Source organism: Anomalospiza imberbis, chromosome 1 (genome assembly GCF_031753505.1).
Source record: "Anomalospiza imberbis isolate Cuckoo-Finch-1a 21T00152 chromosome 1, ASM3175350v1, whole genome shotgun sequence".
NCBI classification, from domain to species: domain Eukaryota; kingdom Metazoa; phylum Chordata; class Aves; order Passeriformes; family Viduidae; genus Anomalospiza; species Anomalospiza imberbis.
The window spans coordinates 47096635-47118617 of NC_089681.1; the positions used below are offsets into that span (position 1 = coordinate 47096635).

Genomic DNA, 21983 nt, shown 5'->3' on the forward strand with positions numbered 1-21983 from the left:
AACAGTGCCTGTGGGTTAGTTCAGTCATGTCAGAGCTTGAATTTTCACCAGGCTATTACAGCCATGAAATTGCACCATTAATTAATAAATTTCATTGGCGCTTCTCATTATAAAAGATCCATTTGGTCACTCAAGCTGCAACTGCTTTTGTGGATATCTGTCTGTGTGGAAAATTTCAACTTTGGAGTTATTTCAGAGAACAAGAGACTGCCAAAGCATAGTCTTGTGTCCACATTAATAACAGCTCTAGAAACCATTTACATGAAATACTTTAGATAGTTTATTTTGTGAAGGAGAGGCTTGAGACTGGGAGAAGGGAGGGGAGGAGAGAGAAGACCTGTAGAAGACCTGTGGTGGGGACATTTTGGGGTGTGCATCATCTTTGCATGATGGCATGGTGCCATTCCAGGCAGATGATAAGAACTTCCTCTCCATAGCTGTGTCTGAAATACTGATACTTTCTGAGTGGGGCACAGCACATTTATGATGGCAAGACCCATGTCTGCTGTCTCAGTTGTTTGAGCTGGTTTGGAGTCAATTACCAGTGACGCTGAGGTGTTTCCCTTCTCAGTTGGCTCCCAAGGGAGTGTTTCTACAAGCAGGGATTGATGCATGTGCCTAGGTCCCCGTTGGTGGTGCTATGCAGCAACTCTAACTGCCTGGGATTGATCCCACCTGCGGGGATCGCTTCCCAAGCAGCAGTAACGGCGCTTTCACTGGTGGTTGTGCCTTTGGTCAGACTCACACTTCCACAGTCAGCTAGCACACTTTAAAATGCTTCCTCTCTGCTCAGCTTCAGGCCAACAGTCCACCGATGAGAGGCAGGACAAAACAGGGCACAAGGTTCTGGCCAAAGAAGAGCAGATGATCAATAGACACTGAAGTAGTGGAAAGGTGTGCTGTCCTTCCATCGATGGAAGAGTTTGGCAGGCAGGAGGAATTTGGCTGTAAAAGGAAGAGATGTGGAGGAGCTTGAAGTTGTGAAAGGAGCAAAGCTTCTAATGGCAAGGCAGAAGATGAGGAATGAAAAACAGAATTTTCTTCATTCCTTTCCCTCCCTAAAACTCAGGAGAAAAATTTATATAGTGGCTGAGCCAAGTTGAAAGATTTACATGTCAACACTTGGCATTAAAGTTATGAAGGATTCAGTAGCTACTCATTACAGAACTGCTGTGAGCCAAATTCTGAAAAGCTTTAAAGTTTGACTCCTTTTTTATGGTGAAGTTCAGCCCAGCACCTGACCTCTCATCTGACTGTACCCATTCTTTTTTTGTTTTCACAGGACGGAGGCACAGCTCTCCTGGCTGCCTGTCAGTACGGGCATGCAAAAGTAGTGGAAACTCTGCTGAAGCACGGCGCCAATATTCACGATCAACTCTATGTGAGTTATTTGACACACACAATATTGACAATGGTGGTGGTGGAACAAATGTGCTGTTGCTTGGACAACAGCAGACACCCTGGCTCCAGCACTGACAGGCATTTGCCAAACACTGCAGTTTTATAGTACTCTGTTCCTCTAAGATGTGGATTTTGTTAACTGTCTGCTTTTCATGATGCTGAGAGAAGTAACACAAAATCAGAAAAGATTCTTTGGCTGCCTTTTGGTTCATGATCTGTATGGAGGATATGCACCAAATCTGGAACAGACTTGTGCTACCCGTTAGCCTTGGATGAAAGAGCATGTCATGTTCTACCATGATTTGCAGATGAGTGACTAGCTCTAGAGCCTCTGAAGTACATTCATTTTCTGCCAGAATGAATAGCAAAAATTAAAATCTTTAAATGACTTCAAAGCAATTTTTAAAATATCAATTATAATTATGTTATTTGGTATTTGTGAATCTCCAGTTTGCCAGAGTTTTGGGCAAAGTAAGGTTAAAACGGCTGAACTGATGTTGTTTAGTTGACTTTTCTGAAAGTTGGATTGAACCAATGAAGCTCTGGATTTAATTTATTCCAACAGAGACACAGATAAGTTGAGCTTTTCAGCATTAAAAAGAAACGAGTAGCAGATTTTGCCTCTGCTTCCCACCCCAAACTTTCCTACCCCAGGGCACTCGAGACTGACAAAGAAGAAGTTGTTTCTCCAAGATGTATGAGTTTTTTCAGCTGTTTTCATTGGCTTTGGATCTGCAGGATGCTGTTGCACTCCCTACTGGCTTGTAGGGGAGCTGAGAGCTGGTGACTGCAGAAGTGGTCATAGGGGGATCCCCACCTCAGTGTTGCCTCACCCCTCATTTATAAATAAGGTTGTTCCACCCTTGCTGTTGTGCAAATTGTCTTTCTGATCTGAGGGCAATGATTCATCCCTCTGCAGGCTAATCCCAGGGGCTGCCACTCAGTTTAAAAATAGCTATGCTGCCACACCTGCAGACTCTTACCCAGAGGTCAAGGCAATAAAATAATTTCCTTGTTGTCTCTTCTGGAAATGAGCAATGTTTGCAACTGGAGTTTAAAATGTACTTTTATTGCTCAAAGATATTGGGAAAAGCCAGTGAGAAAGAGTTGTGTTAAAAAATAAGAATACAATCTCTTGAAAAAAAAAAAATGTTGTCTAGCTCTTTTTATGGGCCAAGCTGCATTTGTCAAGTGGTACCTCGGTGGCAGTTTCACTGGCAGCCAAATGGGAGGGATTTTGAGCATACATTTGGATACTCCTCCTAAAACCATCAAGATCAATGTTTTAATCTTAAATTGACTCATGTGAGGAGTCAGGAGGGCGAGAGACAAAAGAATACTCTAACTAAATAGTATTTCTTGCAGAAATGCATTATAGCCTCACAACAGCATTCTCAATACAGCATCCATTCAAATCAAATAGGTATCAGTGAATGCAAGGTTCTCCATCTTGATTGATCCTACAATAAAGAGTTTTTTTAGTATTACACAACCTTGTTTACTTTCTAAATTGAAGTGTTCTCTGCATCTGGAGGAAGCCTGCAAAGGCTCTGGTACTGCCAGATTTTTTCATCTACTCACACAGCAACCAGAGAAAACAGCCCATCAGAGGGCCCAGGGACAGGCATTAATAGTTCTAGCAGACACCTCTTTTGTTTTCCAGGACATTTGTCTTGAAATCAATGTCAAACATCCTAAATTCAGTCCCTGGGGCACTATATTCAGCTCATGCTTCACCAAGTCTGTGCTGAGTTTTTCAGCTAGAGGAGTAGCTGTGCATACTCTCTCTGCAGACAGCAGCATTTAGTCTCAACACAGTGATATGCCAACAAGGTCAACAGCAGGCTTTCACTAAAATGCCCTGTATTTTGTGATAAGCACATGCCTGAGTTGGCATGAGAGGTGTATTTGCACATCTGAGATGTGGTAAAGGGGTTAATTCCTGTCTCTATTTAAATGAAAAGCTTCTCACCTCCTGGGAAGACTTGTCCTAGCACATCCTGTGCTTGGTGCTGTGGATGTAGGATGGGTAAACACCTGTCCCACCGTCAGTACAGATTTCTGCTTATAGTTGGTTAGATGGATTATAATGCTGTTTGAAAATGTTCCATCAAAAATATTTAATTAAATATGACTTAATTTTTTTCCTATGGAAGGGGTTTCTCTGACGTAAAATTCTGAGATTATCTGCACATGAAACACATGTCAAAGAAAAATAAAACCCTGTATTTGTTCACAATTTATTCTTTCACAAGCTTTTTGCAGGAAAATTCTGGTTCTGATATGGCTACGAAATACTTTTAGATTACCATATTACAGGTGAAGGCTCTTCTACAAGATGTGCCAGAGCAGAAGCATGGTGGTTTCTGGGGTGGCACAGTAGTATGGCACAGGCCTTACTCCTTCAGCCTCAAGGGCAGCCTTCAGTGGTGGGGTTTGCAGTCTTGCAAAGTACCTGACATGTCTCCACCATGTATCCATGTAGCAGAACACATATGCATGAGCATATGAACGCTAAATGAACTTCTATTGCTGTACAGGAGCTAATTTCTAGTTATGTATCTTAATGCCTCAAAGAACTAGACTCTTAGTATTTCAGACACAGGATTTAATGATGGATTTGATATATAATGGGAGCCACTATTTGTGCATACTGAATGAAAATCTTTCTGCAGTTTATTATGAACTAGACTGTGCATTTTGGTAGTTATTTCTTGAGCATGGCTGTATATCTGCTGTTACAAAGCATAATGACTAAAGGCTGAGAACTTAATTCAATTTGATTTGTTTTTGTATGGAAAAATGGCATCACTTCAATGCAGTGTAAGGCTGATGTGTTTATTCTTAGGATGGAGCTTCTGCAATTTTCCTGGCGGCACAAGGAGGCTATCTGGATGTCATCCGATTGCTGCTTTCCTCAGGAGCAAAGGTTAACCAGCCACGACAGGTATGATCAACACTTCAGGGCACAGCTGGGTTCTGATTTTATGGTTATGAAAATTAACAATGGAATTTTCTCCAGGCATTGGGTTCCTGTGGAGGTTTTTCATTGGAAGGCAGTTTGTGGCTGTGTCAACATTCTGTGTTTTAGTTCAGATTGGTAACATGATTTTGAAGTCAATATCTTAGTCATTTCTGAAAGAACTGAAACTGAAAGCTCTGCTCCACATCTACACATCACACCCTATGAGCCACCATCCCTGGAGGTTTTTAAAAGACAGTGTAGATGGGGCACTTGGGCACATGGTTCGGTGGTGGACTTGGCAGTTGGACTCAGAGGTCTTTTCTAGCCTAAATGATGCTATGATTCTAGAGCAGATCAAACCACTCCTTGAAACGGGTTTGAACCACATGCATGTTTGGGTCAGGCACCAAGCTAAATCAAAATAAAACCCTCCAGCTGTATGGAATGTTGATGTAAGGGCCTCGCACCACCTCTTGCAACTATCAATTTGTTTGTGTTGTACATTTCTTTTGAAGGTCTACACGGCCTACAACATCCCTGAGTTCTTATAAAAAATGTTTGAACAGCTTTTGAAAATCTGGGTGCTCTAGGAGGAGGCAGTACTAAATTTGAAATCTCCAGACCTTCAGACATGGCTTTGGTGTCAAAGTTTATCTTTGACAAATGCTTTTATTTTTAGTTTAACTTTTGTTTATTTGTTTGTTTTACTTTGCATCAATCCTGTGCACTCTGAAATTCAAGCATGAGTGTTGCCTTCATCTCTGTAAGTTTTTGATACATATGGAAAGCCTTTCTCCCCATTTCCAGCTAGTTACTCTAGTGGGCCTGATGCTGCCAACACATACAACCAGTGGCAGCTGTAAGCGTGAAATTAGCTCCTCTGCAAGCAGTAGGGCTGTTGTTTGATCATTAAATGGGAAGTGTGAGCTAGATTTGTGGCTGGTTCAGAGATCCCTGCTAGGGGGTCAGGGGCTGGATCCACTGTGCATCACTGGATGTTGGAGTTAGGTAAGGGTGCAAGGGGCTTTCTAGGTTTTAAACCAACTGTGGGATAGGTAAGCATAAGTGGTATACAGAGACATGTATGAAAGCTCTCTTTCTTTCCAAATACAAGGGTTTCTTAATTGTTTAGCTGTTTCTTGACTCTAAAATCAGTGCCTAAGCAGCCAGAGGTGGAGTTGCACAGCTAGCTTTACACCCAGCATGTAGAAATGTCTGGTTCGAGATGGAGCTTCTCAGGAATCTCTACCTGCTTTGAGAGACCCTTGCCTGTGGTCTGCTGATACCCTGCAGGCAAGGTAGCTATCCTGGGTCTTCACTGCACATTTGAAATTGATGGGATAAGGTCTTTTCCTTGTAATTAATCATGCATGTCAGCCAGGTGGCTGACTGCAGCAAGTGAAAAAGCAGCAGGCAAGAGCAAATGAGTGTGAAAACTCTAATAACAGTGGACAACGTTGCATGAGACAAGCTCTGCCAGGTATTTTCAGTATTTCCTTTCATCTGCACCAAAAGCCTGACAGATCATGGCCTGGCAACAGACACTGATCTATATGCTTCTGCTCCATGTGTAGGTCTGTGCACACTCCTAGCTGTGGAAAGAGAATTAGTATTTTAAGGGCCTTAACTGAAACAGATTTCCTGCTGCCCCTAGCCCCACCTCTGAGCGCCAGAACTGTGCTGGCAGCTACCCCTTGGATTGGTGCATTAGCTACTCCTAGGCTGCCTCCACACTGTGTCCCTAGGAAAAGCTTAAGAAATGTTAAAAGCTGTTAATTAAGTCTAAAGTTTCAATGTAGAAGGAGAGACCAAGGTATGCATTAATGCTTTTTGAGTAAGTCAAAATAGGGTTAGAGAACTCTAGATCTGGCTGAACCCTGTTGCCATTAAAACTGCATTCTGCTGTCTGTAATTATAATGCAGTTAATTCTTTCTGACATTATTTCTTTAGCTCTCTAATCCAATTTCTGCAACACAATGTTTCACGAGGCAATTTTAAATCTTAGTTGAGACAAAGACTTGTGTCTGTGTGAATGTTCCTCCTGGCTCTTCTGTTTCATCTCCATCAGGACAGACCTTCTTTGCTTGAGGGTACCTCCGATCCCTGCTAAGATTTTGCCTGGATAAGTGCATGGCATTTGTATTTGAGCCCACTGTAATCTGAAATATTTCCTTAACAAATGGAACATTTTTACTGTTTAATTAGTCAAGTAATGGTTGGATGAACTTCAGTCTCTTTCTTACTAACAAATGGATTTGTACTTTGTTAGGAGGGGGTGTGTTGGTCATGAGGAATGCAGCTCTAGAAGGGGCAGTTTTGATGCCAGACAACTCTCATTCTCGTTTATGAGCTGCATTGCTCTCACTGTGGTAAAAAACTTTTCCAGGCAACGTTACCTCAAACACAGGGCTGCAGAGTGCCTGGTGTGAGTTCATCTTCTCCTTCCTCATGGTGTCCAAGTTTTCCTCTCTGCCTGGGGAATTTGGTGGCTTAATCCACGGACCTGCACACAGGTGTCTGCCTTTTATGTCTCCTCCTGCTGCTGTGATGGGTACCACGTCCCCTTAGTCTGGTGTCCCACCTCCTGTCCCATAGGGGTATTTCTGACATCACAGAGCATTTTGGATGGTCCTGGCTTTCCACGTGCAAGCCCTTCAGCTCTCACAAGACCAAATAGTGAAGCTTCCTGGAAAGTTTCCTCCCTGGCAATGTCCTTTCCCTTGGGTTGTGATTGCCTTCTGCTCTCGCCAAAATTGAGAAGCTGGGCAGGAATTCTTTTGTCATCTTTTTGTCTAGACAGAGCTGGGCGCAATGTCTGAGATGTTTCTATGCTTCTTCAACTTACAAAACAAAGCCGTAACATTCTTTGCCAATGCTGTTTCGGCAATCTGTGTCCCAACAGGCTTTATTCTGCCTGGCTAAGCAGATTCAAAATAACCTGAAAATTAATGACTTCTTTCTTAGTACTTGTTATGCAATTACGCATACACGTAAGCCAGTAAATCTATATAGGGTGCACTTCAGCAAGCAAGAATTGGCAAATAAGTTGTAGTAGTGCAAGTGGACTAATGGGCAGAGCAGTGGAGGATATGACACTGAGTAGCCTGAGAGTAGGGGCTGTCTGCCCCTGGAAATACCTACTGGAAATCTGAAGGGTCTTTCACCTCCCACCCCAATCTGGCCTTTTCTAAAATTTCAAGCCATAAGCAAAAGTTGAGCTTCAAAGCTGCAAGATGAAGTCATTAGTTAATAGCTACATCTATAGTTATATATCTATTAGTTAATATATATATATAGCTATATATATTAGTTAATATCTATCTCTATTAGTTAATATCTATCTAATATCTAATAACATTAATTATTTCAGTCAGAGTTTATTTGGATCTTCTGGCTGCTGGATATAATAAAATATTTTCCATATATACTAGCTAGTAACTAAATGCGGAAAAAAATAACACCTTACAAACATATGGGATAGTTAAAATTATTCTAGGAATGTAGTGATCTGCAGTCTGCTGGGTGGGCAGAGGGACAAGGAAAGGAAAGTAGCTTTTGAACTGTGCTCACTTTCTTCCTGACTCATCTCCAAGCCCTAATATCTGTTTACACATGAAGTCACATGTGACCTCTTAATAAAATGTAGTATCTGCTTTGTGTCGTTCACTAATTTATAAATGGACAGAAAGCTCATCTACTCAATATAAATATCATAGATATTTGCATAAACCTGAGTGCTAGATGCTGTTTGCTTAAGAGAAAGAAGCTGACCATAGTCAATGTGAGTTCATCATTATCTTCACTATCTTTCTTCTCTTCAGGCTAAGTCCTTCAATACAGCCACTCTTCCTCGTAATGTACTTTTGTCTCTATCCTACAGCTGAGGTGCTGAGGATAATGTCTGACAGCAATAGTATTAATGACAATTAATGGTAGCAGTGATATTACCCAACATTTGCATGTCCTTTTGCTCCTTTTCATTTATACCTGAAAATAGGGGTTGTTCCTACAAACTTCACTGTGAGTAAACAAAAGCTGCTTTATTTCCTATGCAGAGCTTGTGTTTTCATTGCTTGTGTAAATACAAGCGTGGATTTGTACAGCATTGGTTCTTCATGCAGATTAAATGGTGCAGGCTGCTCTCAGATATTTTCCAAGTTTTACAGCTTTTTCAATGCACCTATTGTTATTTTCTAGAGCCCTCTGGTGGGGGAGATTAGAAAAATATGAAGTGTCAGCTTCTGGTAGGGAAAACACTAAAATAAATACATTGGAGATGGACAGTTTTTGCCATCAAACTAACATCATATACTCTGTATACAAGACAGCCTTTGTTATTTTTGTATCACAAAGAACACTCATATTAACAGGTTATATACCAGAGTGAGTTCTGTCACTAGTTTCAGTGAGTTAATATATAGAGAAATTATACAAGGGTGGGCAAAGGTCACCTTCCTCACCGTCTGAGAGTACTGAAGATCTCAGGATGTGCATTTGTTCCTTCTCAGAATCAGAAAAAGGGATGCCCAGATTACTATATCAAAGGAAGAAATAACTTTTCTGTTTCTTTCAAAGCATAAATTCACTAGTCCATGGAAAGCAGAGAACTGATTCAACAACAGTTTTCTGGGTTGCATGTCATAGGAATCTTCAGGTGGCACTGGGAAGCGAGATTATTTCTTTGATCAAGGTGGCAATATCCTATTTAATGTAAAAAGTTGATTTCTCATGACTCTTCTCATTAAGGCTGTTTTTGAAGTCTCAGTTTAGTTTGTCTTCCTCTTTCAAGTCAAGCCTACAGGCTGCAGAGGGTGGTGAGGGGAGCTGGCAAGCCCTAAAGACAGAAGCAGGCACCCTGCTTTGTGGGGCCTCACTTCTGCATTAAAGACCATATAGGAAAAGCCTTTTTTAAAGGCTCATGAATCATTTTGGCACCACATAACTGCTGGAGTTCCCCTGCAGTCTGGAGAATCAGGCCATTTAGAATCAAAAACTAAATTCTACTTGCAGTGTGAAATACTTCTAGTGCTTCAACTCACTTTTGTCTTTGGGAGGCAAATCCATTGCAAAGTTTAGCTTACTGTGAATGTGCATTTTCTGAGGTTTTGTGCTCAAATAATGATTGCATAGGACTTTTCCAAAGCAGATTTTTTCATGCTGGATTGCTTGATAACTGCCTTGTTTTGAAGATAAAATTTGTGAAATACTTAGCTTCACTGTAAGGCAGGATGTTTTTACCCAATTCTCTGAGGGTGAACAATGTAATTTAATACTGAAAGTTGGTGATCACCTTGCATTGCTCCCTAGCTTCTGTAAACAACTTTCACTCCCTATGGGCAGGCACCCGGCTGCAGAATCTGCCTGTGCATGCTGAGGTTTGTCTGTATCCTCTGTCCCATCTAATCACCGAGAGTTCAAAGTACACAGGATACCTTTAGCCCTTATGTTTCAAACTTCCCTGTGTATTTTAGGCATGGCTGGTGCCTTACTGTGCTTTAATTTCACAGAGCAATGCACATTTCTGGCAAACTATGCAAGAGAAGGCAGTAAAGGGGGCTCTACTCCACAAACAGAAGCAGTCCTAACTTAATACACCAACCTACCACATGGGTTTGGACACAGCTTTGCATTTGTCTCCCTGTAGGATCTGATTGAGTAATTGAAGTACATCAATTCCAGTAGGCTTGGGCAGTAAAATATCAGAGGGCACTGAAGTGAAGCCATCAGCAGTCATATTTTGTTTGCAGGACGGGACAGCTCCCTTGTGGATTGCCTCGCAGATGGGTCACAGCGAAGTGGTGCGAGTGATGCTGCTCCGGGGAGCTGAGCGAGACGCCGCACGGGATGTGAGTAGCACTTCCTCCTGCACCCTGTGCTGCAGCTTCATGCCTCACTTGGGGGGCTGTAAGTCTGCCAGGATGGAGGCTTGGTGCCTCCAGAGTCCTGTTTGTCACATTGCAAATCCCACCACAGGTTTCATTTTTTCCATTATGTCTGGGACAGCTTCCTGGAGGTACCTTCTGGAATAAGGGAATGGAAATGTCCACATAGTTGAGAGACAAAGATGGTATGTGGTGTCACTGGTTCATTTTATCCTGACGTTTTCACCTGCCAGAGGAACAATCCTCCATGTAGCCAAAAACCAGTAGCACATGTTGTGGAGGTGCCCCCTCAAAGGCGATGAGCAGAGGAGACTCTCAGATGCACGGGAAGAGCTGGCGTTTCCCTCCAGCTTTTCTTCCCCTCCAGCTTCCCCTGCAAGGGGAATGCAGGCAAGACATTTATGACATTCCTCTTTTTTTAAAGGATGGTACCACTGCTTTACTGAAGGCTGCCATTAAAGGCTACAACAATGTGATAGAAGAGTTGCTGAAATTCTCTCCCACACTTGGCCTGCTGAAGGTTAGTAGTGAAACACAGAGATTTTTTACGCAGAACACAAGAAAACAAAGGGTCTGATGAAAAATCTGTCATTTATGACTACTCTAGTGGAAGATGATAGGAGTTTGAGCCAAAAAAGTCAAGAAAAAAAAAATTATCTTTTTTAGCCTTAATGCCACTTACAAATCTTTTAAAATAAAACTGTGAATTTAATTCTTGGAATGAGGAAGCACATTGTGTCATAGAAGAAATTCTGCTTTTTGTCACTTGATTTTATTTCTACTGTAAATAGATTACTCTTATGACTGTTCAGTTTTAACATTTTACCCAGCTTTCTATTGCATATAGTCAGCAAAATAGTGTCCTAAAAGATCTGTTGTGAGCAGATTCTCTACTTGATTCTGTTTTCCTCTGAATTTGTAAAGCGACTTGGAAAATAACAGCTATTTGGAAGCTGCTTTTAAATGGCTAACCTAATTTTATATGTCTATAAATCACATACTTTGATAGCCTCTGTGCATGCAAATGATTGGCAAACTTAATGTACTTGAAAATGGAGGTGGCATCAACTTAGTTGTTAATTTTGAGTATGAAATAGCTTCCACACATATTTGAACTGTCAGTTTGCAACCACAAACAAAAGGCCAGCCATAAAACCCCCCACCTATCAGCTGCCTGACACTGAGGCCATTAATCATCAAAGAGAGAAGATAAAATGCACAGATGGCTTCCATTACTGCTTGTGCTTCTGTTTCACTTGTTAATGACTGATTTTGCCAGGCAGAAACACGTGCTGTGTTCATGTCACCTCTGATCTATTGCCAAGGATGTTTATTAAAAGGAAATACTGCCGTGGTAAAGTGAACTTGTGGTAAAGTGAACTTAACTCTCTTTTAATTTTTATTAAAGCATTTAAAACCACCTCCTTCACATCCCACTAGGCTGCCAGCACCCTAAATCAGACCCTATGCCTTTGACGACCTAATCTCTCCCATGTTACTTCTTTCTTGCTCGTAGGTCTGTTCTTTGCAAGCATTTGTGTTTCACTGCCTTTTGCTTTTCTTCCCATGCATGGTACAAACACCTCCACTGGCATTTCCTAGAATGGGACCTCTGCTCTCCATGCAGCCGTGCTGAGTGGCAACGTGAGGACAGTGGCGCTGCTCCTTGAGGCAGGAGCGGATCCATGCCTGAGGAACAAGGTGGGTCCTGGCTCGCCACCCTCCCCAGCGAGGAGCACAGGGGGAGTGCTCAGCGGTAGAGCCATGTGTGCCATCGAGGTGGGGGCAGCCCATTTTTCTGTGTAGAATTCAGGGTATTACCAATACAAAACCAAAAAAAAAAATCCCAAATTACATGCACCTTTCCCACATCTTACATAGATCTGTTAGTTTTTTGAATTAGTTTTGCTTTCTTTTGATAGCAGCAATTTTTCTATAGAAAACTTACCACAGTTTTATCCCATGAAGTATTTTAACATTACATGTTTCGTAATTTCTGTGAATATGTCTTCTTCTGACATGTTTCTGAACTATTTGCTGCTAGGGTTTGCTATGGGTTTGTTAAGCTGTAAATGAATGGTCTAGAACTGACTTCTGGGTGAGTGAAAGTTTGTAAAACAAGTAATCCAGCACATACGTTGTAACTATTTTGGTCATTTAATATAAAATCTGTGGCTTTTAATTTCTGCATCATTCCAATTGATGACAACACAGTTAATGCCACTCACACAGTAGTCTCTGTTAATAGACATTTCGGGTTTATACTATAACCTGAAAATGTACAAGATTTTTCTGCTACTGATAATGATCTGCAGCAGCAGGGTGTGCAGTAGAAGAAAGTGTGGCTGAAACCTCTCCTACTGATTTTTTTTTATTATTTTTGTAAACAACATGCCTCATGGCATGACAGAGTATATTTGCAGGACAGAATTACTGATTTTCAGAAGCAGCTTCATCATAAATAATCTGTGTTACCAAAATTGTATTCAATAAAAAAAAAAAAAAAAAGAAACTCATGTTCTATTACCAACCTTACAGCATAACAATATTTTAAGTCATCCCTTGGAGTTTTATGGACATTAGTACATAAGGACCTGCCTCATCTCCCCCGAAAAATCAGCAGCTATGGTCTCCTTTACTTCTGTGACAGAAGCATAAGGGAGCCCAAGGGCATTGAGCCTGGATAGCCAGCACAAAATAAGCTATCACTCAGATTCCATTCTGGGATTGTTTTGAAGACTTCTTAAATGAGACTTGAACACTGAAAGATGGTTTCCTAAGATATCTTCAACAGTGGTGAAGACAACACTAGAAAAAACCCACATCATTATAATGATCAGTATGATCTTCTCAAGAGTGTAATGCTTTCGACCATGATTGGGAAATACTCATTCATTTCTAACCTCAAGGGTTTTTTGTTCCAGGCAAATGAATTGCCAGCAGAACTAACAAAAAATGAACGCATCCTCCGACTGCTTCGTGCAAAGGAAAAGCAAAGGAAAAGCTAATGCAGCCCATGGCAGATGCAGTTTGACAGAGATGTGCCCTGACCACAAGTAGCATGACAGTAATCCTAGGTTGGAACAGTTTGCAGAACTGATTAGCCTGTCCAGTACACGCACCCTGAACGCACCAGGCCCTTGCCACAGGGTTGCCACGGCTGGGGCCTCTGCCTGGCATGGCTAAATGCGGGACCGTGACGAGAGCAGGGGGTGGCCCAGGAGCTGCCTCTGCACCGCAGCCTCCAGGATCCCACCAATCCCAGCACCGACGTTTGCTCCCCACGCATCCCGGCACAGGCAAGCACCCCTGCTGCTTTACACACACATCCCCACTCTGTCATGGCCACACACCTGTGACAGCGTGGGTAGGGAGCACTCGGCCCTTGTGCCAGAAGGATACCCAGCTGTTTGGATTCAGCTGGCCACGGAGCAGCCCCATGACGCCCCTGCCCTCCCTTTGCTGACAGTGACCATTCCTCTCTACTTCCAAAGTGCCACGTGAGACTAGAGGTGAGATGCTGCCGGAGACACCATAACAGCAAAAGTTCTCCTGTCAGCCCAGGGCTGAGGTAACATTTCTTGCTATTACATGAAGCTCCACATAAATGATCAAGAGTATTACAAAGGATGCCAAAAGCTAACAACCAAATAAAAAGCAAGGGGAAATCCTCTGAATTGCAGCATCTTGATCTGCCAATCTGTCCAGAAACAGAAACACAGCGGAGCAGTTTATTTTGTGATGCCTACGCAGATTATGGGGATCCTTCCCCAACCCTGTGTGCATTTTTTGGGTAGAAGAAGACTGGTTGCTGAGCAAACCAGCCATGCCCAAAAGGGCATTTTTCCACAGGTGCAAGTACATCAGAAGCTCAGCTGTCAGGCACAACAAACTGCACAGATGCTACACAAATGGTATTTGTATGTTCTGCACCCAGAAACGTGACACTATGTACCCACAGCTACTATGCAAAGCTCTCATTCCCCAGGTGTGTGGCAGGAGCTAAGGGAGAAGTGCTCAGTGTACAGGTGTTTCAACAGCTGGTGAGAGGGTTACACATAGCCATACCTGAACAGGCACACTAATTACTGCAGATGTAGAAAATGAAGTCTGAACAGCAGTTTTGGCCTTTGTTCTGGTTAAGACACTTAGACGTGCTACTAGTGCCTGTGTGGGGAAGGCAGTGCAAATTGCAGGCAGCTTGTGAGGAGCTATGTTTTAACCACATTGCTCTAAGACACCCCATTAAAACCCAGTAATTTCTGCAGTATAAACAGTATATACCATGTCCTGGTAGCCACAAAAACATTAGAGATTAATTTACAGTGAGTTGAGGTAAAAAGTTAGTTCAGTACATAAATCCAGGCACTTCACCACTTTCTAACCTTGGCAAATTATTGAATTGCTTTACAAGTTGAAGACAAGGAAGATTGTAAGGACACAAAATAATTCTTGCTTAAGAAATGTCTGCCTATGTTTCAGCTGAACTGCTGCATTTTTGCTTTGGTGAGTTAAAAGGAAAGCTGTAAGCTAAAACAAATGAATGTAGTTTATGTATTGCAAATTAGCCATATGAATTATCAAATTATAAAGTTACTCTTTTTGTGAGTAAGTTAGGTAAGAAGTCAGTGTTCTGGTGAAGAGAACAGAACCAGGTGTACCTTTTCTTGCATGCTGGAATTCCTATTCAATTTCTATTCTGCATTAAATAGGAAAGCTTTAAGTTTTCCAACAATGTAATAAGAAAAATTTATCTGTTTTGCTAATTTATCCTGCTGTATTTTTAAGTTAATGTTGTGCCTAACAGAAACTTGCAGATGAACTGGTACAGAACCAAAGAATTATGCAAGATGCTTAAAGGATGACTGTATCCAGGGTTAAGTTCTGCAAATACTAAAGAATATCAAGCATGCAGAAATCTCAAGAGCCTTATTGGGATCTTAAATTGCACAGCATTACAAGGGACTGCACTCTAACTTCTTCAACAAACAACACTGGAGAAGACAGGTTTATTTGGAGTCTCCAGTGGGCTGAAGATGAGCATACTATTTCGGAGAACAGTAGAGGGACTCTGGGCAGCCTGGCCTCAATACTGAACTTTCACCCTAAATTTTCTGCAGATCAACAACTGGCAACAACCACACTCTCAAGGTGAAAAGCCCTTTCATATTTGTAAAGGAAGTGAATAAACATTAGAAAGCCTTCAGTAGCTATGCAATAAATACTCTTAAATATCACAAAGGCTGTAATAACCACACAGTCCTCCTAAAAATGTGGAAGCATCCATTTTTGATGAGGGTCTCCTATTTTTTCCTGATAGCAGAGCATAGGAGAGGGGACAAGGCAAGCCAACAGTGGTCCTGCAACAGCTGAAGTAAGGAAGCTGAGGCAATAAACAGGTATCTGGTATCTACAGATGGTCCTTCCTTTCTGCCAGGTGTGTTTTCTTGGGAGAGTTTTCTCATACCAAAGGGAGCAGTTACTCAGCAAAGAGCTTCTTCAACTATGCCTGTCCATGGGAGGATGCATGTCTGCTCCTCATCACTTAGAGTGGGACTTTCCAAGTCCTGTGTCCAGCTGCCTCTGTGAATGGTCACTGCAGCTGGGGATCTCTTGAAACATGTGAAGAACACCTGGGTCCCTGTGTCCCACACAGATCATCTGATGACCTTCTGAGAGGATGCAGCTACCAGGTTTTGTTTGTTTGTTTTTGGTTTTGTTTTGGTTTGTTTTTTTTTTTTTTTTTTAGTGATCTTGTGCTATAACAGGCTTTTCCTATTTCTGAACAACATTTGAAATGTGGGGCTAGCACAGGTTAAAGGGAGAGATTTGTTGGTCTCTTCTTCCTCTTGTTAGTGCTGGCTGATACAGCACACAGATGGTCTGGGGGGAGCTGTCATGGAGAACTGGCACTGAAGTCTTTGTCTGCCTGATTCAGGCTGAAGTTGAATCTAGCTTCAGCAAAGACACTATTCAACCAAAATGAGACTTCTGGCATGGAAACCTTCTTTTTGGGAACATTTATTTCATCTTGGAGCCTTTGGAGAGAGGGGTGTTTTCAGTTTTGGGCTCCCTGTAACCCAAAGGTGCTTAATCTGCCTGTATATGGGCTCTAAAGTTGCAATACTGTTTATCACCATGCAATTAATGTTTTCACAAAGAAACCTTAATAATTATTAGTATTTATCTATGTAGCTGTTGTTATCTTTAAAGTGTTAGTAAATACTGCTGTGGTTTGTTTGTTGTATTAAAATGGATGCCTCTTTTCTCTTGGTGGCTGAAGTGATTCACTAATATTGACAATTGTTCCTTGCATAGTTGTGGTGCCTTTTGTGTAAGGTTTCCCAAGTGCTCTATAGACATTATTATCTTTGTAAGTTCCAAAATGCATCACTGAGGTAAGCAAGGAAGTAAATTATTTCATTCACAGACCAGTGAAACACAGCAGCTCTTCATCAGTTCACGTCAACAGAAAAGAGTAAATTTAGACATTTAGATTTAGAAATTATAATAATAAAAATAATTTCATAGATGACAGGATGAAGATAGATATAATAAAAAGATGTGAAATAGAAATTGGACAGAATAACACAACGATTTTTTTTTCTGAGTTGGGTTTTGGGGTTTCTTTTCCCTTTAAATCTCCATCTTACACCCAAAAAGAATAAACTCCACTAGCATACTGATTTCAGGTTTGCTTCTCTGCACATTCAGAGCGAGAAGCTCAGCCTGCTATCCCTTCTACATTTATGCAGGTGCTATTAGCCTAGTGACCACCCATCAGCCACAAGTACAACAGATGTGCAACCAAGCAAAAGGCTACACCCATGAGTTGATGAAAAATATAGGGCATTTTTCTTCTATTTCACTAGTATCAAGCTGTCGCTGTTGCTCTTGTTTCAGAGAGATGAGACATACTCTTTCAAGGAGCAAAAAAAGCTAAAACTTTATTTGTTTACATCCCTTTATACAGAGTTTTATAAACCCTCTCAAGTCTATCTCCTATTGGTTGGTAACAAGCTGTTACCCTGTAGTAATTGATCAGTCTTGGACAAGGTGTCTACATGCAAGAAAGTGTCGCCGTTGAGCAGGATGGGAACAGAAGGACTCCAAGTTAGAAGGCAAAGAGAATGAACTCTGATTTATTTCAAATGCACCGCTCCCTATATAGAGAACATTGTGTGGACTAATGTCATTGGTCTTAGAGTAAAAACATCTCACACCATTGGTGTGCAGTGAATGACGCATGGTGGCAGAACATATCTATAAACAATGTGAACAGCAAGAGAGATTAGAGAATTATTTACATTCTTTCCCAACTGCTTCCCAGGCTCTCACCTGGTTAGAAAAACCCTCTCTTTTCTCTCTGACTGAACTGAGAATATCCATATTTCCTCCATTTTGTTTACAAAAAAGAAAAAAGAAAAAGGCAGTGTTTGTGCCCTCCTGCAGGGCCCTTGCAGGAAAGAGAACAAACACAGCTCAAGAGTTTTAGCAACTCCAATCAATCAAAACCTCAATTTGGATTGACTCAGAATGGTCAGAGAGATTCCAAACTCTTATTATAAATGTCAAGAAATCAGTTACCAACTCTAGGATAGTAACAACTCACTGTCAGTCTGCCAAAGGACTGGCAGTCCAACTTGTCAAAACCCATTTCTCAGTGTGAGCAGATGCCACATGAAAGAAAAGAAGGTATTAACAAGCACGTGCACATACCCAAATCAGCAAAATTCGGAACCTGGCAAGATGAGTAACATCTGTTTGCCACAGCTGCAAAGCCCTTAGGCCTCTGGGATTTATCCCAGCCAGTAAGGTGCAGCAGGTCAAGCCTTGGTTGGCATTCATCAAATTGCTTTTGCAAGGTGTGTGCACTTGATAGAAGAATCATGCAAGGCTTTTGGCCCATGCAGTCATGTCCTCAATGAACAACTTGAGTGACAAATTTGAAATCAGGTCCAAAATGCATCCTCAAAGCTTTCAGAGCAATTGAGTGAAATTGACCCAATTCAGAAATTGACCAAATTCAAAACACATGGGAAATCTCTGAAATGCCATGAAATCTCTGAAATGCCATGGCCACAGCCCTTAATTCAATCACTTGGGCCGAGGCTGTCGTGGCTTTCCAGTACTTTGAGCTGTCAGTAAAACACAGTTCTTTCCGCCTTTTTTTTTTCCATAAAAGCCAGCATCACCTGCGGGCTCTAGGACCCTGCGGTGCTCGGCGAGGCGGAGGACCCGGTCCAGGGGGCCGGGCCAAGCGTCCCAAACCTGGTCGGGGGCGCGGAGAGCCCAGGCTCTCTGCCGACGCAAGATCCACGCGGCTCGGTCCCTCCCCCAGCTTCTCATAGGTATCACTTGGGGCCCCTGGATCTGGGGTCCCTGAGACACTCCATGGCCACCCGCAGATGGGCGACCCATTCCAACTTATATTTTGGTGCACGCCCCCACCAGGCTGCGAGAATCCCGGCAATTCCTCCGGCTTTTCGCCCTCCCCCCAGCCCACCCGGCCATGGATCAAACCACAGCTTTTCGGGACCCCGCTCCTCCCGCTCTGCGAACAGGAGCAGGACGCGCGGGGCGCGGGCAGGGGAGGTTTTCCCGGGAATATAAAATTCCACCCTGGTTTTGGGGATCTTGGCACCACTCATACCCTGCCCAGTACAAGGGGCTGCTCTTCGCTCCCAGTGTGTTTGCCCTGCCGCGGGATACAATGGACTGGATCGTGGCCCCATCCCCGGTAGCAGCAGCAGTGGCGCTGCTGCCGACCAAGCCGGTGTTCCCTCCCGCTGCCTCTGCCTCAGCGGGACAGAGCTCGGGGCAGTCTGCGGGAAGCGGAGGGAGTGGTGGGCTGGATGCAGGCTCTGAAACAAACAGGCTGGATGTGTTGTCCAGCACCGGCCTGCCTGCCGTGGACGGCGGCGAATCGCAGAGCGAAGTCGCTGCTGATGAGCCGGCTTCAGGCGGCGCGGCGGCGGGAGCCGCGGCGCCCTGCGGGCGCTCCCCGCCCGCAGCGAGCGGCGCGGGGGGTGCCGTCTCCCCCACGCCGCGGCACGCCGCCAGCCCAAGCGGAGCGGGCGGCGCGGCTTCGGCGGCGTCTCTCGGCGCTGGCGGCCGCGGCGGAGGCTGCGGCAACTCTGCCGGTCCCGGGGTCGGCGGCGATGTCAGTCCCGGGGTGGAGGGCCGCGGCGGCGGCATCTCTCTCAGGAGCGGCGCTGGTGACCGCGACGGCGCGGCAGCTTCTCTCGGCGGCGGCGGCAGCGGGCTCGCTCCGGGCGGAGCGGAGGGTGGAGCGAAAGGCAAGGCTGCAGCTGCCGCTGAAGCGGCGGGCGGGGCGGCGAGCCCCGCTGCCGGCAGGAGTGGCGCCACGGCAGGCGGGGCGGGGAGAGCAGCCCCCGCCCCCGGCGCGGGAGCCAGTCCCACGGAGGGCAGGGCGGAGGGCGACGTGGAGGTCCCGCCCAAGCCGTGTTGCTGCACCGCAGGCGCTGGTATCACAAAGGATATCAAATCCGCCGGCCCGCACGGCGCGCAGGGAGGCGGACCGGGAGGCAGCTGCGCCTGTCCCGTTGGCAAAGCCGAAGCCCCCGCGTGCGGCGGGGGGCGTGCCAGGGCATGGAGCAGAGGCTCCATTGCCGGTCCAGCAGGACAAGAGGGCGGGACCTGTACATCTGCGCCCTGACCGGGGTCACCTGAGGTCATTTGGGGTCACCTGAGGTCACCCGAGGCCCTGACTGGGGTCACCTGAGGTCATTTGGGGTCACCTGAGGTCATCTGAGGCCCTGGCTGGGGTCACTTGAGGTCACCTGAGGCCCTGACTGGGGTCACCTGAGGTCATTTGGGGTCACCTGAGGTCATCTGAGGCCCTGACCGGGGTCACCTGAGGTCATTTGGGGTCACCTGAGGTCATCTGAGGCCCTGACTGGGGTCACCTGAGGTCACCTGAGGCCCTGACTGGGGTCACCTGAGGTCATCTGAGGCCCTGACTGGGGTCACCTGAGGTCATTTGGGGTCACCTGAGGTCATCTGAGGCCCTGACTGGGGTCACCTGAGGTCATCTGGGGCCCTGAACAGGGTCACCTGAGGTCATTTGAGGTCATTTGGGGTCTCCTTATATATGTCTATATATATGATACCTATGCACTATTTGAGACAACACTTAAAACCACACATATTTCAGGCTTAGTAGCATTAAAAAAGGTTATCTGAATCATCAGTAGGTGAAAGTAGAAGTTCTTTGCACACATGCTGAGAAAAAATAAATTTGGAGTGGAAACTTTTTTACAAGTATGAGTGTAACCATATTTGAAGCAGATGAGATATTGATTCCTCAATATAAATAAATAAATTCAAATGCCCAACCGTTTTAAACTTCTAAACTATCTGCCAAGTTAACAATGTTACACCATGAAAACTGAAAACAAAAACGTCCTTTCTATACAATTGCCCTGAAAAAGGATTTCTCTCAGTTTTCCTTTCGGAGGACAACAGCAGGCATGGCTGGAGAAAAAGTGCACAACCTCAGGAGTGGTTCCTAGACTTTGTGGTCCAGGTCAGATCAAATTGGTAAACAAAGATGTTAAAAAATCTGCAGTTAGTGTCCAGACTGGCTACTAAAATTGCAACAACAGGAAAAAAAAAATCCCAACCCTCCAGCAAATCTCACTCAGGCTGGAGTTTCAATCCTTTCTCTGGACTGTTCCTGGGAACTGAATACTATTAATTTGGTAGCACACACTTGATGAGAGCAGTGAGGAGATGTTTCCAGACTGACAGCAGGTCTGAGCAGTGCTGCACACTCCATGTTCTCCAGCAGTGAATCAGTTCCAGCCCACAAACTTGTGTTCAAGCCCTAAGCTGGTGTCCTTTACCTTTCAGCTGTGTTTTGTGCCTCACACCAAGCTCCACGCTCTCAGGCTGTAAAGCTCAAAAGGAGCTGTTGGTACCTAGCTGCCCTGGCTCGTGGCAGCAGCACTTTTGTCAGCATTTTTATTATTCCTCTGCAGGATCCCACTGCTCATGCAGAGTTTGTGTGCAATAACTCGGCCTGCGGCTAGGCAGTGATTTGGAATCAGCAGCAGCTCTGATTTGAAACCCATGAGCCAACAGCCCTGTAGGTCACAGCTGCCCTCAGCTCTGCAAGGCTCAGTGCTGCTTCAGTCCTGCCCCCAAGGGCTCAGCACATCTCCAGGTGTGCAGAAATGTCTCCATATACGTGGAGTTCTCAAAATCTTACAAAAAAAGTAGGTGCAAGTATGGACATAAATGAAGGGTTTGAATTAAGTCCTTAGAACAGACGAGACTTATCAGAACAATAAACAGTAACTGTGGTAATTCATATGCCCTCAGAACAGAGAGAGACTTAGCTTTCTCAGGATTTCTCCTGAGAGAAGCTGTGAGAGAAGCAGAGAAAAGAGAATCAAAACAATTCTTATCTCACTTGCTGCTTCTGTGTTTGTGCCCATGTGGAATGTGGTATGGAGATTGTTTACCCAAGGGGATTGCTTGATTGGAGTCTGGTGATGGTGTTTGGAAGCATTGACCAATTGGATCCACGTGTGTGTCAGGACTCTCAGGAGAGAGTCATGGGTTTTCTAGTTAGTTAGTAGTGATATTGTTAGTGTAATATAGTTTTAGTATAATACAGTATAATAAAGTAATTAATTAGCCTTCTGAAGTCATGGGCGTCCTGCACATCATTCTTCCTGCCAGCTGGGCATCGTAGCACCGGCAAGTA

The 21983-nt window shown here is 44.1% G+C and overlaps 1 protein-coding gene across 3 annotated transcripts in view; it reads left to right on the forward strand.

Moving 5' to 3' along the window:
- ANKRD29 (ankyrin repeat domain 29) overlaps positions 1-16517 on the forward strand; it is a 31217-nt gene extending 14700 nt beyond the window's left edge. For all 3 annotated transcript variants that reach the window (XM_068190657.1, XM_068190664.1, XM_068190646.1), the window contains 6 exons: positions 1283-1381; positions 4250-4348; positions 10115-10213; positions 10674-10769; positions 11852-11950; positions 13174-16517. In XM_068190657.1, coding sequence (XP_068046758.1) covers positions 1283-1381; positions 4250-4348; positions 10115-10213; positions 10674-10769; positions 11852-11950; positions 13174-13257 — 576 coding nt within the window. In that variant the 3' untranslated portion in view covers positions 13258-16517. The remainder of the gene's footprint in view (positions 1-1282; positions 1382-4249; positions 4349-10114; positions 10214-10673; positions 10770-11851; positions 11951-13173) is intronic.
- Positions 16518-21983: the final 5466 nt, after the last annotated feature.